The following is a 16,903-nucleotide window of genomic DNA, read 5'->3' on the forward strand; positions in this document are numbered from 1 at the left end:
GCTACACTTATAGCACAACGATAGCGGCGAACACGGTCGGCGATCGTCGGAAATCTGATCAGCGGGTCAAGCGCGTCGGCTTTTATACAGCAGTCATCGAATGTTCCAGACTAATCGTTGGGACCCGCATGCCTTCTACAAAGTTCTACGCCATTCGCGTCAAGCGATGAAATTAGATAACACAAGGTTCGGCGACAACAGACAGCGGATAGAAGCATCGATAACTTTCCAGAAACTTCGGATACATGCAGGCGCGTCCCGCGCTGTGCAATAACATTTGTTAGGCGGCAAAACGTGTCGCCCGATAAAGACAACTTCGTGTCAATACCCCCCTCTTAAAAAAGCATCGACCCGATGCTGCAAACAAATGAAAGTAATAAATAAGCACTCGTAGCAAAGAAAACAACAAAGTAAGGGAAGTTCGTTAGCGTCCGTAAAACGGTTTAAGACGCACCACGTGGACCACTTCAGGTCGTGCACGGCGCCGCTGTGAATGCGAAATGCCGTCTGGCACGACCTCATAGTCCAGTGCGCCAATACGTCGGATGACCTTGTAGGGTCCGAAATAACGTCGCAATAGTTTCTCACTCAGTCCTCGTCGGCGTATTGGGGTCCATACCCAAACACGGTCGCCGGGCTGGTACTCGACGAAGCGTCGTCGGAGGTTGTAGTGTCGGCTGTCTGTACGCTGCTGGTTTTTGATCCATAGGCGGGCGAGCTGTCGGGCTTCTTCGGCGTGCTGGAGATAGGTAGCGACGTCAAGATTCTCGTCGTCAGTGACGTGCGGCAGCATGGCGTCGAGCGTCGTCGTCGGGTTCCTGCCGTAAACCAACTTGAACGGCGTGATCTGTGTTGTTTCTTGCACCGCCGTGTTGTAAGCGAATGTTACATACGGCAGGACGGCATCCCAGGTCTTGTGTTCGACGTCGACGTACATTGCTAGCATGTCGGCGAGGGTCTTATTCAGCCGCTCCGTAAGACCATTCGTCTGTGGGTGGTAGGCAGTTGTCCTCCTGTGCCTTGTCTGACTGTATTGCAGAATGGCCTGGGTGAGCTCCGCTGTAAAGGCCATTCCTCTATCGGTGATGAGGACTTCTGGGGCGCCATGTCGTAGCAGGATGTTTTTGACAAAGAATTTCACCACTTCGGCGGTGCTACCTTTCAGCAGTGCTTTAGTTTCAGCGAAGCGGGTGAGGTAGTCCGTCGCCACGACGATCCACTTATTTCCGGTTGTTGACGTCGAAAAGGGTCCCAACAAGTCCATCCCGATCTGCTGGAATGGTCGGCAAGGAGGCTCGATTGGCTGTAGTAATCCGGCTGGCCTTGTCGGTGGTGTCTTGCGTCGCTGACAGTCTTGGCATGTTCTGACATAACGGGCGACGTCGGCGGTCAGGCGCGGCCAATAATACCTTTCCTGTATTCTCGATAGTGTCCGGGAAAATCCGAGGTGTCCAGCGATCGGATCGTCATGTAGGGCGTGCAATACTTCTGGACGCAGTCCTAAAGGGACAACAAGAAGGTAGTTGGCGCGCATTGGTGAGAAGTTCTTTTTTACGAGTAGACTGTCTTGAAGCGTGAAGGAAGATAATCCACGCCTAAATGCCCTGGGAACAACGTCGGTGTGCCCTTCCAAATAATCGACGAGGCCTTTAAGTTCCGGGTCCGCTCGTTGTTGTTCGGCGAAGTCTTCCGCGCTTATTATGCCAAGGAAGGCGTCGTCATCCTCGTCATCTTGCGGCGGTGGGTCAATGGGGGCGCGGGATAGGCAATCGGCATCTGAGTGTTTTCGTCCGGACTTATAGGTTACAGTGATACCATATTCTTGCAGTCTTAGGCTTCACCGCGCCAGCCGTCCTGAAGGATCCTTTAAATTCGCGAGCCAACGCAAAGCGTGATGGTCGCTGAGGACTTTGAATGGCCTGCCATATAGGTACGGGCGAAATTTCGCTGTAGCCCAAACGATGGCGAGGCATTCCTTTTCGGTTGTAGAATAATTGCCTTCCGCTTTTGACAACGACCGGCTAGCGTAAGCTATCACGTGTTCATGACCTTCTTTCTGGACTAGCACGGCACCGAGGCCTAGGCTACTGGCGTCAGTGTGGATTTCGGTATCGGCATGCTCGTCGAAGTGCGCAAGTACGGCCGGTGACTGCATGCGTCGTTTGAGTTCTTGAAATGCGTCGGCCTGCGGCGTCTCCCACTTGAACTCGACGTCACATTTAGTTAGCTGTGTCAGCGGCTCAGCGATACGTGAAAAGTCCTTGACAAATCGCCTGTAGTAGGCACACATGCCAAGAAATCCACGCACTGCCTTCTTGTCGATGGGCTGCGGGAACTTTGCGATGGCAGCTGTCTTCTGCGGGTCGGGGCGGACTCCAGATTTGCTGATGACGTGGCCTAGGAACAGAAACTCATCCTAAGCGAAGCGACACTTTTCTGGCTTCAGAGTGAGCCCTGATGACTTGATGGCCTCTAGTACTGTCGTAAGCCGCCTAAGGTGATCGTCGAAATTTGCGGCGAAGATGACGACGTCATCCAAGTAAACAAGACAGGTCTGCCACTTCAATCCTGCTAACACCGTGTCCATGATGCGCTGGAAAGTTGCAGGCGCCGAGCAGAGTCCGAATGGCATGACCTTGAACTCGTAGAGGCCGTCTGGCGTGATGAAGGCGGTCTTTTCGCGATCTCTCTCGTCGACTTCTATTTGCCAGTAGCCAGACTTGAGATCCATTGATGAGAAGTATTTTGCGTTGCAGAGCCGATCTAATGCGTCGTCTATCCGTGGTAGGGGGTATACATCCTTCTTTGTGATTTTGTTTAGTCGACGATAGTCGACGCAGAAACATAAGGTGCCGTCCTTTTTCTTCACCAAGACAACAGGGGATGCCCACGGGCTTTTCGACGGCTGGATGATGTCGTCGCACAGCATTTCGTCGACTTGTTGTCTTATAGCTTCACGTTCTCGCGGCTAAACTCGGTAAGGGCTCTGGCGGAGTGGTCGAGCGCACTCCTCGGTTATTATGCGATGCTTGGCGACTGGTGTTTGTCGAATCCTCGATGACGTCGAAAAGCAGCCTTTGTATCGTCGGAGCAGACTTCCGAGCTGCTGTTGCTTAATCACGGGGAGACTTGGATTAATGTCATAGTCTGGTTCGGGAACCATGGTCGTCGGGGTAGTTGCGGCGGAATCCGAGAGGACAAACGCATTACTGGTTTCCAGAATTTCCTCGATGTACGTGATCGTCGTGCCCTTGTTGATGTGCTTGAACTCCTGGCTGAAGTTTGTCAGCAACACTTCAGTGTTCCCGCCATGCAGTCGAGCGATCCCTCTTGCGACGCAAATTTCACGGTCTAGCAGTAGACGTTGGTCACCCTCGATGACGCCTTCTACGTCGGCAGGCGTTTTGGTGCCAGCGGAAATGACAATGCTGGAGCGAGGCGGGATGCTGACTTGACTTTCGAGCACGCTTAAGGCATGGTGACTACTAGAGCTCTCCGGCGGTATTGCTCGATCTTCCGACAGCGTTATGGACTTCGACTTCAGGTCGATGATTGCGCCGTGTTGGTTCAGGAAGTCCACGCCGAGAATGACGTCTCGCGAACACTGTTGGAGGATAACGAAGGTGGCAGGGTAAGTCCGGTCATGAAAGGTAATTCTTGCCGTGCAGATTCCAGTCGGCGTAATGAGGTGTCCTCCAGCGGTCCGAATTTGGGGACCCTCCCATGCAGTCTTAACCTTCTTCAACTGGGCGGCGATGTGTCCACTCATTACGGAGTAATCGGCCCCTGTGTCAACTAAGGCAGTGACTGCGTGGCCGTCGAGAAGCACGTCGAGGTCGGTGGTTCTTTGTCTGGCGTTGCAGTTGGGTCTTGGCGTCGGATCACGGCTGCGTCGTGTTGAACTGAAGCTGGAACGTCGCGTCGTCAAGTCGTCATTCGTCGGTGTAGTCTTGGCTTCCTGGCTCCGTCGGGACGGCGGCGTGTCGTCATTAGGTCGTCGAGATCGTTTCTTCGTCATCTTCTTCGGTGGCGGAGGAACTTCGTCAGTTCGACGAACAGCAACCGCACCTCCATCGGTTGCTGCTTTTAGTTTTCCGGATATGGGCTCGCAGAGCGGCCCCGGGCTGGACCAGTGTATGGTCGGCGCTGCGGTGACAGGTAGCGGCCTGGTGACGGCGAACGGGACGGTCGTCGAGAGTTCCACTGAGTGGCGGCTAGGTAATCGGCGATGTCACGTGGGCGCTCCCCAAGCTGTGGACGCGGCGCGTTGACGGCGAACCCTCTCAGTCCCAAGTCGCGGTATGGGCATCGGCGGTACACATGGCCGGCTTCTCCGCAGTGATAGCAGAGCGGGTGGTGGTCGGGGGCTCGCCAAATGTCCGTCTTCCTCGCGTAGGTGCACTGGGCGACGGGTGGGCGCGCTGGCCGTGGCGGCGGCGGACGACGGAATTGCGGCGTTGCAGGACCCTGGCGCTGTCGCGCAGGGGGGCCTTGACGGCGGGCGACGGCGGCTGCGTACGTCATTGCTTCCGGCTGCGGTGATTCTGGTTGCACCTCAGGAACTCCAAGGGATTGCTGAACCTCATCTTGGACGATTTCGGCGATTGAGGCCCCTTGAGGGTGCGACTTCGGATACACCTTCGGCAGCTCTTCCCGTACAACAGCTCTGATAGTGTCGCGCAGATCGTCGGTGGCCAGGGATTGAATTCCTGCATAATTTGTAGAGTTCATGCGGCGGTTGAATTGCCGGTTCCGCATTTCGAGTGTCTTCTCAATGCCGGTGGCCTCGCGAAGGAACTCTGCTACGGTCGTCGGTGGGCTTTGTACCATTGCGCCGAAAAGTTCTTCCTTCACACCACGCATGAGTAGGCGAACTTTCTTTTCCTCGGCCATATCCGTGTCGGCGTGGTGGAACAGACAGCTCATTTCTTCCGTAAAGATGGCAACGTTCTCATTTGGTAGCTGCACTCGGGCGTCCAGCATAGCTTTGGCCCTTTCCTTACACACGACACTTGTAAAGGTGCGCAGGAAGCCGCTATGGAGCAGGTCCCACGTTATCAAGGTCGACTCCCTGTTCTCAAACCACGTTCTGGCGGCGTCTTCTAAGGCGAAGTAGACATGCCGCAGCTTGTCGTCGGAGTCCCAGTTGTCTAATAATTTATTTTTTAACAACCAACACGAATTCAGAAGTTTCTCTTGCAAAACTCAGCTACTAGAATTAAGTACGGAACTATTTTGGCTCCGTAATTTTCTTTCACTCGGCCAGCAGTTCACACTTATTAACAATTTCCAATCGTCCCTTTCTCATGTAACTTCGGGCATACCACGGGGGTGCATCCTCGACCCCCTATTGTTTTTATTTATTTATTACATACTGCCAGCCTGGATGTCAGGCTTTAGGCAGGAATGGGGGTACATAGCAATACAGTATATAAGAATATGATGTACATTTGGTCGACCAAGTACAACATTACAAAAACCTACATAAGACATACAAAGGGAAGTACAAACACAATGCCACGACAATGTGTGCATTGTTAGCTATTGCGGAACGCACTGAAGAAAGAAGAAACTGTCGAACACTCAACCACATTGGCAGGTAGGTTATTCCATGTGCAAATTGTGCTCGGGAAAAATGAGGCTTTGAACACATTTGTTCTGCTCAAGAACTCACTCACCTTTTTTGAATGGAAAGAACAGCTTTGCCGCTGGGTAATTGAATGAAAATATGCATTTTTGTTTATTCCAACTTAGTTATGGTAAATTAAGTAGAACATTCTTATTCTTTCCTGGTGTCGTCTTACCTGTAGGGTCTCTAAATTGGCTGTTTGCAAATGGGCTGATGGGGATTTTTTCTAACTATAAAATTATATATGAACCTGACACATTTGTGTTGGACATTTTCAAGTTTGGTAATATTGCTCTTTGTGTGTGGATTCCAAACAACTGCTGCATATTCTAGAACTGATCTGATGAACGTTTTGTACATGACTAGTCTAATTTCTGTTGAGGATTTACTAAGGGTTCTTCTTAAATATCCAAGTTGTTTCCTTGCTTTATTTACGATGTACGTTATGCGGTCATTCCATTTCAGATGTGATGTAATTATTACTCCTAAATGTTTGTATTTTGTAACCTGAGATAAGTGTTGTTATCGATGGTGTAGCGGAGCTTCAAAGGACTAACTTTGCATGTCAGTCATAGCTACTGTTTTTTTATAATTAATGCACATTTGCCAAGTTGAGCACCAGGCCTGAGTTTTATGTAGAGACATATTTAACCCTTTCGCTGTCACGGACGTACCGGTACGTCATCGCGCTTCCCCCCCACGGTGTCACTGACGTACCGGTACGTTCTCTATCGTGCGTTCAAAATTTCGCGCCTGAGCGCAAAGCTGGCGCTCCTGAATTGACCACGCCATCTGTTGACTCTTTCTAGAAGTTCGTATATTCTCCCCGACCTGTGTTAACCCATGTATTGAAGAGTACGGTGCGACTTCCATTCCCCACTTTCTCTTTGCCGAGTGGCGCGGTGGCTCCGCGTTCGCTGGATCATGCGTCGCGCGCGTGTGGTTATGGGTTCGAGGGTTGTTCTGCCATCTCCGCTGGTTTGAAGGTTTTTATTTTTCTTCTGTTGGTGTGTCTGCTACGCTGCGTCAAGTTCAGGCACACGTGCCGTTGCCTCTCCGAAAAGAGTGACTCGATTGCTGCTTTCGCTCTCTCGCCGAACCCTCGCTTCCGACTTGCAGCAGTAAACGTAAAGCCCTTCAAACTTTGTTTAGCCTTTTTCCATCTCCCTCTGTCTTCTTGATCACGCAACGTCCCATTTCTCTCCATTGTGCGGGCGACTGAAAGCGCATCCTCCCAGCGCGCGGTTACTTTCGGATGGCTGAGCGCGCGGGACCTTCGTCTGCTCATTGGTGCGGTGGCTCAATTCCGATTTAGAATACGAGCCGAGCTCGGATTCGGACTCGGACAGAGTCGCATGCGAGGAAGAGGGTTCCGCATTGTCAGATTCGGATGTTGAACGGATTTTATAGTCAGGCTGATGATGATGATGATGTTTACTAACAGCAGCTGCAGAACACTGAAATGTGCATATAGCATTGACTACGTGATTTGTATACCAATCATAATCAAAAATAAATTGCTATGTTCATTCCCTGTTATGCTCGTTCCCTGAAACCAAGCCGACACTGGGGGTGCGTCACGGCCAGAAAGGTCCGACAGCGAAAGGGTTAATAATTCCTGATCGTCGTGGCACAAAATCTCATGGTAAAGTATACAATCATCGACAAACAGACGTATTTTAATTGATATATTGGCAGCAATATCATTTATAAAAACCAAGAAAAGTAATGGCCCCAAGACGGAACCCTGAGGAACACCGGACTCTACAGGGGCAGAGTTCGAATGGATTTCATCAATATATACTATTTGATGCCTGAATGATAAGTATGCCGCTAGCCATGCAAGCAATGTATCGTTTTTCAGAAAAGCTTTAAGTTTCAAAAGCAGTTTTTGGTGGCACACTCTACCAAAAGCTTTCTCGAAATCCAGAAATATCATGTCTATTTAATTACCCTTATCTAATGCTGCTGCAAGGTCATGGACAATTTCTAATAGTTGAATTACCATGGAATGTTTGCGGCGGAAACCATGCTGTCAGCTATCAATAATGCAGTTTTTCTCAGCAAAAGTGGAAATATGTGCGAATATAATGTGCTCGAGTATCTTCGCACAAGTACATAATAAGGAAATAGACATGTAGGAAGAGACAAGAGACCGGTCATCGGTTTTTGGTATCGGTGTGATTTTAGCATGTTTCTAATCGTTCGGAAGTTCAGCATGCGACAATGATTTATCATATATCAAGCATAAGTACTTTGCGTACCATTCAGTGTTACAGAAGACAAAGGAAGCAGGAACGCCATCAATTCCCAGCGACTTTCTGATATCTAGATTGAGCAGAAGTGTCAGTACACCCTCTTCACTAACAGATAGATTATTTATTGCAGGAATTTCGTCAAAAGCATTGAATTGTGGAGTTACACCATCATCTTTGGTGAACATGGAACAGAAGTAAAGGTTTAAGGCATCCTCTACATCCTTTCGATCCGTTACGGCAGTGCCATTTATCAGAAGATTCGAAACTGATTGCTTCTTTGGCAACAAGTGACGCCAAAAATTTCGTCGGCGACACAACAAGAAAATCTATATAAACGATTTGCCAGAAAACATTTCTTCCTGCCTGCGAATCTGTGCTGACGATTGCATCATATATCATCCAATAACCTGTACCAATGACCACGTAACACTGCAAAATGACCTTTACCGAATTAACAACTGGTGTAAAAAATGGCTCATGTTGCTGAATACAGAAAAATGCAAAAATAATCTCCTTCACACGCAAGCAAAACATTTCCAACTACTTCTACACCCTTAATAATTATCCACTGTCGCAGGCATCATCTTATAAGTACCTTGGTATTTATTTCACACCCAGCCTCTCCTGGTCTCACTATATTACCACCATATGTGCAAAAGCTTCAAAATCTTTAGGATATTGACACAAACTTGTCTTTATCGGGCGACACGTTTTGCCGCCTAACAAATGTTATTGCACAGCGCGGGACGCGCCTGCATGTATCCGAAGTTTCTGGAAAGTTATCGATGCTTCTATCCACTCTCTCTTGTCGCCGAACCTTGTGTTATCTGATTTCATCGCTTGACGCGAAAGGCGTAGAACTTTGTAGAAGGCATGCGGGTCCCAACGATTAGTCTGGAACATTCGATGACTGCTGTATAAAAGCCGACGCGCTTGACCCGCTGATCAGATTTTCGACGATCGCCGATCGTGTTCGCCGCTATTGTTGTGTAATAAGTGTAGCCTGTTTTGTGGGCACAGGTTCGCCCAATAAAAGTTAGTTTTGTCATTCACCGTATTGCTACTGTGTTATTCAACGTCACTACCACGTGACATCTGGTGGAGGTGCTTGTGCGTTCATTTATCGAACGCCCCCGCAAAGCCGCGATCTAAGCCCGAAGCCCGAGGACAAAACCGACATCGCCCGAGACCAGCATGCTAGCCGCAGACTGCAAGGACTGCCCCCAGAGCACGGACTTCTACCTGAAACGACAAAGAAAATCGTGGTCAAGACAACTCCAATGGCTGCCCCAGCGTCCCCCGTTATCCTACAACAACCTCGGGACCCACCGACCTTCCATGGAGCAGCGACTGAAGACCCGGAATCCTGGCTGGACTCACCTTGAGCGTCTAACAGCTATACTTGATGTATTTGGAAAGGCGAAGCTGCAACTTAACTCGTCCAAATGTCGTTTTGGCCACCGGCAAATTACTCTTCTGGGCCATCTTGTTGACGCTTCCGGAGTACAGCCCGATCCCGACAAAACTCGCGCTGTCAGAGAGTTTCCGGTTCCAAAGACAGCCGCAGACGTTCGAAGTTTTGTAGGGCTATGCTCGTACTTTTGTCGTTTTATTAAAGATTTTGCGGCAATTGCTAGACCCCACACTAATCTTTTGAAGAAAGGCGTACAATTCTCGTGGGGTACTGCAGAAGCCGCCGCCTTCTCTCGTCTCGTTACTCTTCTCTCCTCACCACCCATTCTCGCCCACTTCGACCCTGATGCCCCTACAGAATTGCGTACAGATGCCAGCGGTCATGGCGTAGGTGCCATATCAGCCCAGCGTCAGCGTGGCCAGGACCGCGTTATTGCTTATGCGAGCCGCCGCCTCACACCATCGGAGCGCAACAAGAATGCCTTGCTGTAGTCTGGGCGGTTGCAAAGTTCCGTCCTTACCTTTACGGTCGCCCTTGTTCCGTAGTCACTGACCATCATGCTCTCTGCTGGCTTTCTTCGCTAAAAGGTCCTATAGGCCCGCTTGGTCGATGGGCTTTGAGGCTACAAGAATTTTCATATTCCATGGTGTACAAGTCTGGCTGCCTGCACCAAGACGCTGACAGCTTGTCGCGTTACCCTGTTGACGACTCTGACTCCTCTAATATTGCCAGTGCTTCTCGCGTATTCTCTGTATCATAGCTGCTTCATTTCACCGACGAGCAACGCCGTGACGCCTACATCAGAAAACTCGTCGACCGTTTCGAGCACTCTCCGGCCGATGCTACTCTACGCCTCTTCGTCCTCTGCGACGGTGCTCTGTACCGTCCTAACCTTCATCTGGACGGCTCTGAGTTCCTCCTCGTAATACCTAAACACCTCCGCTCCACCGTTATAGAAGAGCTCCACGACGCACCAACGGCAGGACATCTCGCCGTATCTCGAACCTATGACCTTGTACGTCGCCGTTTTTTCTGGCCGGGTCTTGCCCGTTCTGTACGACGTTACGGCGCCGCTTGTGAAGTTTGCCAACGACGCAAGAAGCCTTCCCAGATCCCCGCTGGTTACCTGCAGCCGCTCGACATTCCTGCCGAGCCCTTTCATCGTGTCGGCTCAGACCTTCTCGGCCCATTTCCGGAATCTACATCAGGGAACAAGTGGGTTGCAGTCGCGGTGGACTACGCGACCCACTACGCCGTAATCCGTGCTCTTCCGACCAGTTGCGCAAGTGATGTTGCGGAGTTCCTCCTACATGATATTATTTTGATGCATGGTGCTCCGCGTCAATTGCTAACAGACCATGGCTGTACGTTTTTGGCCAACGTCATCGACGACATCATGCGTGCCTGCTCAATACGGCATAAATTTACCACCTCCTACCATCCCCAAATGAACGGCCTCACTGAGCGCTTGAACCGCACCATTACAGACATGCTATCCAAATACGTTTCCGACAACCACCGTGACTGGGACCTGGCTCTAGTTACATTACCTTTGCATACAACTCTTCCCGTTTCGAAACTGCTGGCTTTTCCCCGTTTTACCTCTTGTATGGCCGCGAACCAACGCTACCACTGGACACTGTGCTTCCGTCCGCCACAGCTTCAACTAGCGATTATGCCCATGATGCAATCGCCCATGCTGACCACGCTCGTCAACTTGCGCACGCTCATCTGCAAGTGTCTCAACACAAGCAGAAGCAACGCTACGACCTCCGTCACCGTGATGTCCATTTTGTGCCCGGCAGCCTCGTGTTGCTTTGGTCACCTTCGCATAAAGTTGGCCTATGTGAAAAACTCCTTTCTTGTTACACAGGACCATATCGCTTGCTCCGCAAAGTGACCGATTTCACCTATGAAATCGTTCTAGCCGTGCCCACTACGTCCTCCGCTGTGACAACCAGTGACATTGTCCACGTCGCCCGACTCAAGCCCTACAACTCTCCACGTGCCTTGGATATTTAACAGTACCGTGATGGTGCTTTTGCCCCTGGGGAGGTAGTATTACGATATCATCGAGCGATGAAGTTAGTCGGTGCACTTGGCGCGAGCAAGTGTTGGCCTGGCTGCCTGGCTCCAGTGTAAATAGCCTGTAAATAGCCTCTTCTGTCTGTGTCTTTCCACACGTAACAATATGTTTAGGATGTCAGAACACAACAGGTTGTACGGAATACGCAATAATTGCTTCATCATAAAACTCTGGTGGGCACGATACCGCAATAAGACAAGAATGGCTGCACTTGGCACAGGAAGTACGCCTCATATAACTAACCTGTAACAGCAGAGGACGTAAGTCACCCATCCCATCTAGAGTGTATTTCTCAGACATTATCAAACTACCGACTACTGTAAAATCCCGAGAGATAGCCCATCTAAATCGGGAGAAAATCGAGTGACAATGTAAGGTGGGCTAACTTTCAGTGTGGTGGCTAAGTTTCAGGTGGGTAACTTTCGGTTTTTTTAAGCCGGGAGCTTAGTCAGGGGTGGGTTATCTTTTGGAGGTGGGGCGTCTCTCGGGATTTTATAATAGCAGCTTTTTGTCTGGGATCCTTTCCTTTGTTGAATGGGTGAAGTAAAAGGAACTGCTACAGTATCTAATAGCATCTATTTATGTCTGTATTATTGTGCAGGGACGTGCGATGACTACGCCATTGGCGATCTAGTGTTTGTGAACAGTTTGCCGTGGAGTCGGTCAGAGATCGTCTCCGTGCCCTGGCACCGGGAGGAGCTGTCCAAGCGCTGCTGGATCGAAGGTGTGGACGACAACGCCATGCAGCAGGCAGAACGTGGCACACTGGTTTCGATTGTGGCTCCCCCTGCTGGCTATAAAGTGCTCCGAGGCATCTCATCTCAAAAGGTTTCCGTCTTGGCTGGTAAGACCTGTTTCTGAGATCACATTTGACAAGGCTTCATTTGTTGTATCCCCTGCTGTTGCCATTGCAACAGTTGGGAAAAGCTGAAGTCAAGCGGTACTGCTTCCTGCTGAGACACCAGCTCTTACTGCGAGCGTTGCAGAGAATTTTACACTAAGGAGAAGCACTAAATCAGTTTAGACTGATATAGTATTCTTTCAAAACTGTTATTTTCATTTAGTTTTGTGGCAAGGGGTCGATTACTAAAAAAAAAAAAAATGAAAGCCAAGCTAAGTAGCACTGTGCCGAGCCATCATCCTGGATTTTTTAGTCTATATTGTTGTATTTGGTTTGCATGCATTAGAAGTTCTTGAGACTTGCTAATTTCAGTTGGTGGTTTCTTCAGAATACAATGTAGTACACATTTAACAGCAAAAAAAGAAGAAAGAAAAAGAAAATTGCAGTTTTGCTCGAGGCAAAGCATTGATTGCTATAGCAAATCATTAGTGGGCTGTATGAAGTACAGTTAGTAGTTTTGTTGGCTGTATAGATTGCAGTAATTCACTTACTAACAAATGACTAAATAACTAATACAATAACTAACTAACAAGCACGGTGTCACGCACACACAGGCATACATAAACAGATCTCACTCAATGGCCATGGACACTCGCTTTCATAACACTGGCGTGATGAAGAGTGGCAGCAGTGCCAAGCGAACGCATTGTGTTTGGCTTCAACTTGTCATTGAATCTTGAGATTAGGCCACCTCCAACACTAGGCATTCGAGAACACGGCACACACGAAGCCACAAGCCATCTCGTCATTTGTGGCCTTTGTACCCACCACAGATTATTACATTCAAGATAAAGCGCACAACCGCGTTAAGTGGCCAAGCTAACGCACTCACCTGCCTCCCTTCTGTTGTGTCGGCAGCGGCAGGCAAGCGGGGGGCCCCGACGGGCGAACGCGCGGCTAGCGCCGGCGCAGAGAAGGAGACACGGAGCTAACTGCTCCCGATGAAAACCGGAACGAAGACTCCGCCGACCTGCGGCTGTTTATTACTTATAAAGGCTTCACCTGCTAGATGGCACCTCCCGATTGGTCCAAGCTTGTCACATGACAGAAGGGGGGTGCGCCATCTAGTTAAGCAATTACAAAACATACATGTGCGATGACACAGAGATCTGACAGGGGGCGACACTATACTACATCATCCCCCCCTGGAAACAAAGCGAGCATACAGTGAAACGCGCACACAAGACGCGCACTTAAGTCCAAAGGCAATTTCAGTTCGTTCCCCCCCACGGTCACACACGCGTGCACCAGATGCACACAAGGCATGCACTTAAGTCCACAACAAATTCAATCCATCCCTGCCCAAGTTCACATACACGTCCACCAGTCTTGGGCACCAAAACACGGGCAGTCACTCAAAGTCTGACAAGGAACACTGCACAAAACTCACTGCACCGCAACAAGGAGCACTTTTTATACCTGTGTTAATGAAACATGTGGACTGTCTCAACAAGGCCCCTAGCCGTGGCATTTAAAGACTGAAATACGTTCTACACTACATAAACAAAATCATCGAGCCACGGAGGCCGTTTTCTGTCACGATGAGGACGCGTGCGTACCTCAGAAGAACTTTGGGGGTTGCGACGCGTATCGGTCGACTTTAAAGACCCAGTCGTCCCACTACTATTTCCCTCCCCCTGGTTGGACAATTGAATGTGGTTAGCGCTCAAAGCTGGAGAGGGTTGCCCAGGAAGCTCCTCTCGAAGTACCAACAAGTCCTGGGAGGCTACCGATTCCCCCACGGAATCAGAGACGACTGCCGACTGTGCAGACTCGGAAGTGATACAGCCAGACGAACTACTTAACTGATGCCTATGAAAGGACGATGACACTACAGACGAGTCATCGGAATGACCATCCAGGTTTGAATACGAGTACAAAAAATCTTTACCACTTGTACACAATGTACTACCTGCTGGATCCTTCATCACTACGGTTAACTTAGACACATGCGACGTCTTCCCATCACTAAGTACAAAAATAGATGGTCCTATCTGGGCCTTGACTTTACGAGGTTTACTGTACTTAAAGAATCCTTTCCTGTTAAATCTTATTCTGACAGTGTCTCCCACCTTGATACGAGTTGCCTGAGCACCTCTACGTTTGTCTACGTACTGTTTAGTCTGCGACTGTTTCTGCAAGACCCTTTCTTGGACTTGAGAGACAAGACTGTCCTGTTCCCGTAGATCTACACAGAGCCGCATGGTTCCATCCTTCTTGCGCACCACCACGAGTGGAGACACCCACTCGGAAGCCTCGACGCGCTCGATGACGTCGCAGTCCTCGAGACGTTGCAATTCATTTGTTACCTGGTCACGGAGAGCCAGGGGTAGTCGGTGCAACTTTGAAGATACTGGTTTCGTATCTTGCTGCCGATGAATTCGGTGCACAAAGTTGTTGACGAGGCCCAACTCGTCACTGGAAAGGTGATCAAAACCCGGAGGCACACCTGTGGGGCTCTGTACTGAAGGAAGCGATGGTAGACATGTCAGCGACGTGCCGTCGATCTGTATGCCCAAGCGTTGGATGGCGTCTAAACCCAGCAGCGATGTTCCTGTAGTCGTTACGTGGAACGTGACGGAGCATGACCTTTGGAAAAACTGGACAGTGGCTTGAAACAGGCCTTGAATGTCGATGCGTTGCTTGGAGAAATTTTTCAAGTCCACTGCTGTTTTTGACAGTCTGTGCTGTCGACCAAAGTGCTTTCCAAAATCCTCGGCCGTCATCAATGAGACAGACGCTCCTGTATCCACCGGCAGTCGCATGGAGACGCCGTTCACTACGACCGGAACTTCCAAATCTTTTTTAGTTTCGAATGCGCTTACCGTCAAGACAGACGCGGACGGCTGTCCTGCGGAAGTTGACAAAGACCGCGTCTCTGCGGAAGAGACGTGCTGGACAGTACGGGTTTTTCGGCATACCGATGCAAAATGGCCCAACGTGTGGCAGGCGTTGCACCGCCGGTTCCTTGCTGGACAATTCCTGTACGTTGCAATATGCTTCGCGCTGCCACACCGGTCGCATGCACCACGGTTCCCGGAGAAGCCATGTGCGAAATGTCCGTCGTCTCGGCGGCCTCTCGGAAGAAGGCCGTGGTCTCGGCGGCCTCTCGGAAGAAGGCCGTGGTCTCGGCGGCCTCTCGGAAGAAGGCCGTGGTCTCGGCGGCTTCTCGGAAGAAGGCCGTGGTCTCGGCGGCTTCTCGGAAGAAGGCCGTGGTCTCGGCGGCTTCTCGGAAGAAGGCCGTGGTCTCGGCGGCTTCTCGGAAGAAGTCGGCCCTCTTGGCGGCTTCCCGGAAGAAGTCGGCCCTCTTGGCGGCTTCCCGGAAGAAGTCGGCCATCTTGACCCGTCGACGGAACGCCAAGCTGGGATGCTTCAATTCTTCGAACATTTTCGGAGCCGAACGCGCGGTTCGCTCGATGCAAGGTTTCTAACGAGCGTCCAATTTCTTCTGCCTTGTCCAGGGACAGGGTTTCGCCATGAGCCAGCAACTTTTCGCGAACGCTGACGTTCGCTACGCCATGTATTATCTGGTCTCGGACGCGCTCGTTGTAGGCTGTGCCGAAGTTGCACTGTACCGCCTTCTCCTTCAATGCGGTCACGAATTCCAGGAATCCTTCACCCTCGAACTGCTTTCGACTGGTGAATTCGTGCCGTTCCGCCAGGACATTTGTTGACGCGGCGAACAGCCGGTCAAGCCGCTCCAAGAGTCTCGGAAACTCTGACGCTGGCGGGACCGCATCACTTGACGTTGACGCTGCGCCGGTCGACTGCCTTGCTGCTTCGCTTGAAGCTGACGCTGCGCTGGTTAACTGCCTTGCTGCTTCCTGCTCCTCGTCTGCAAAGTACTTTCGTTGTCCCTCACGCCCGAGAGCGCTGACGAGCGCGGACGCTCGTCGCGCGTCCGTCCAGTCGCCACCGCCGGCCGCTTCGAGGTGGGCCTGAAAAATTTTTTTCCAGCGATACCAAGGGATTAACGGTGGCCCGGGCAATTCCAGAAAAACGGGAAGGTTCGCCGTGAAAGACGCCATGCCCGGTAGCGTGCAGGAGACAGTGCAGAAAACAAGCCGGAGCTCGCAGCAGGAATGGGGCAAGGAAGAACAAAGGGGGCGAGAAGGCCTAGGCTCGGAAGCCTCGCGACGCCGAGTGCGTCGGCGGCGTTTGCCTGCCGTGCGGACACGGGAAGGGTCGCTTCACTTACGAAGCTCGTTGGTTTCCCGGGGCTTCGGTCGGAACCGCTGCGGGAATCCCATCTTCGTCGCCAAAAGATGTTGTGTCGGCAGCGGCAGGCAAGCGGGGGGCCCCGACGGGCGAACGCGCGGCTAGCGCCGGCGCAGAGAAGGAGACACGGAGCTAACTGCTCCCGATGAAAACCGGAACGAAGACTCCGCCGACCTGCGGCTGTTTATTACTTATAAAGGCTTCACCTGCTAGATGGCACCTCCCGATTGGTCCAAGCTTGTCACATGACAGAAGGGGGGTGCGCCATCTAGTTAAGCAATTACAAAACATACATGTGCGATGACACAGAGATCTGACAGGGGGCGACACTATACTACACCTTCCTTCCCCCTTAGTGTGTGTGCTAGAAGGAAGACAGTGCCCATCAAGCCACTAT

The 16,903-nt window shown here is 50.8% G+C and overlaps 1 protein-coding gene across 1 annotated transcript in view; it reads left to right on the forward strand.

Moving 5' to 3' along the window:
- Positions 1-16,903, forward strand: part of LOC126530124 (alpha-mannosidase 2C1-like) — a 241,787-nt gene that overhangs the window by 112,899 nt on the left and 111,985 nt on the right. Inside the window, exon 11 of the mRNA XM_050177562.2 lies at positions 11,989-12,231. Coding sequence (XP_050033519.1) covers positions 11,989-12,231 — 243 coding nt within the window. The remainder of the gene's footprint in view (positions 1-11,988; positions 12,232-16,903) is intronic.

Source organism: Dermacentor andersoni, chromosome 5, assembly GCF_023375885.2.
Source record: "Dermacentor andersoni chromosome 5, qqDerAnde1_hic_scaffold, whole genome shotgun sequence".
NCBI classification, from domain to species: Eukaryota; Metazoa; Arthropoda; class Arachnida; order Ixodida; family Ixodidae; genus Dermacentor; species Dermacentor andersoni.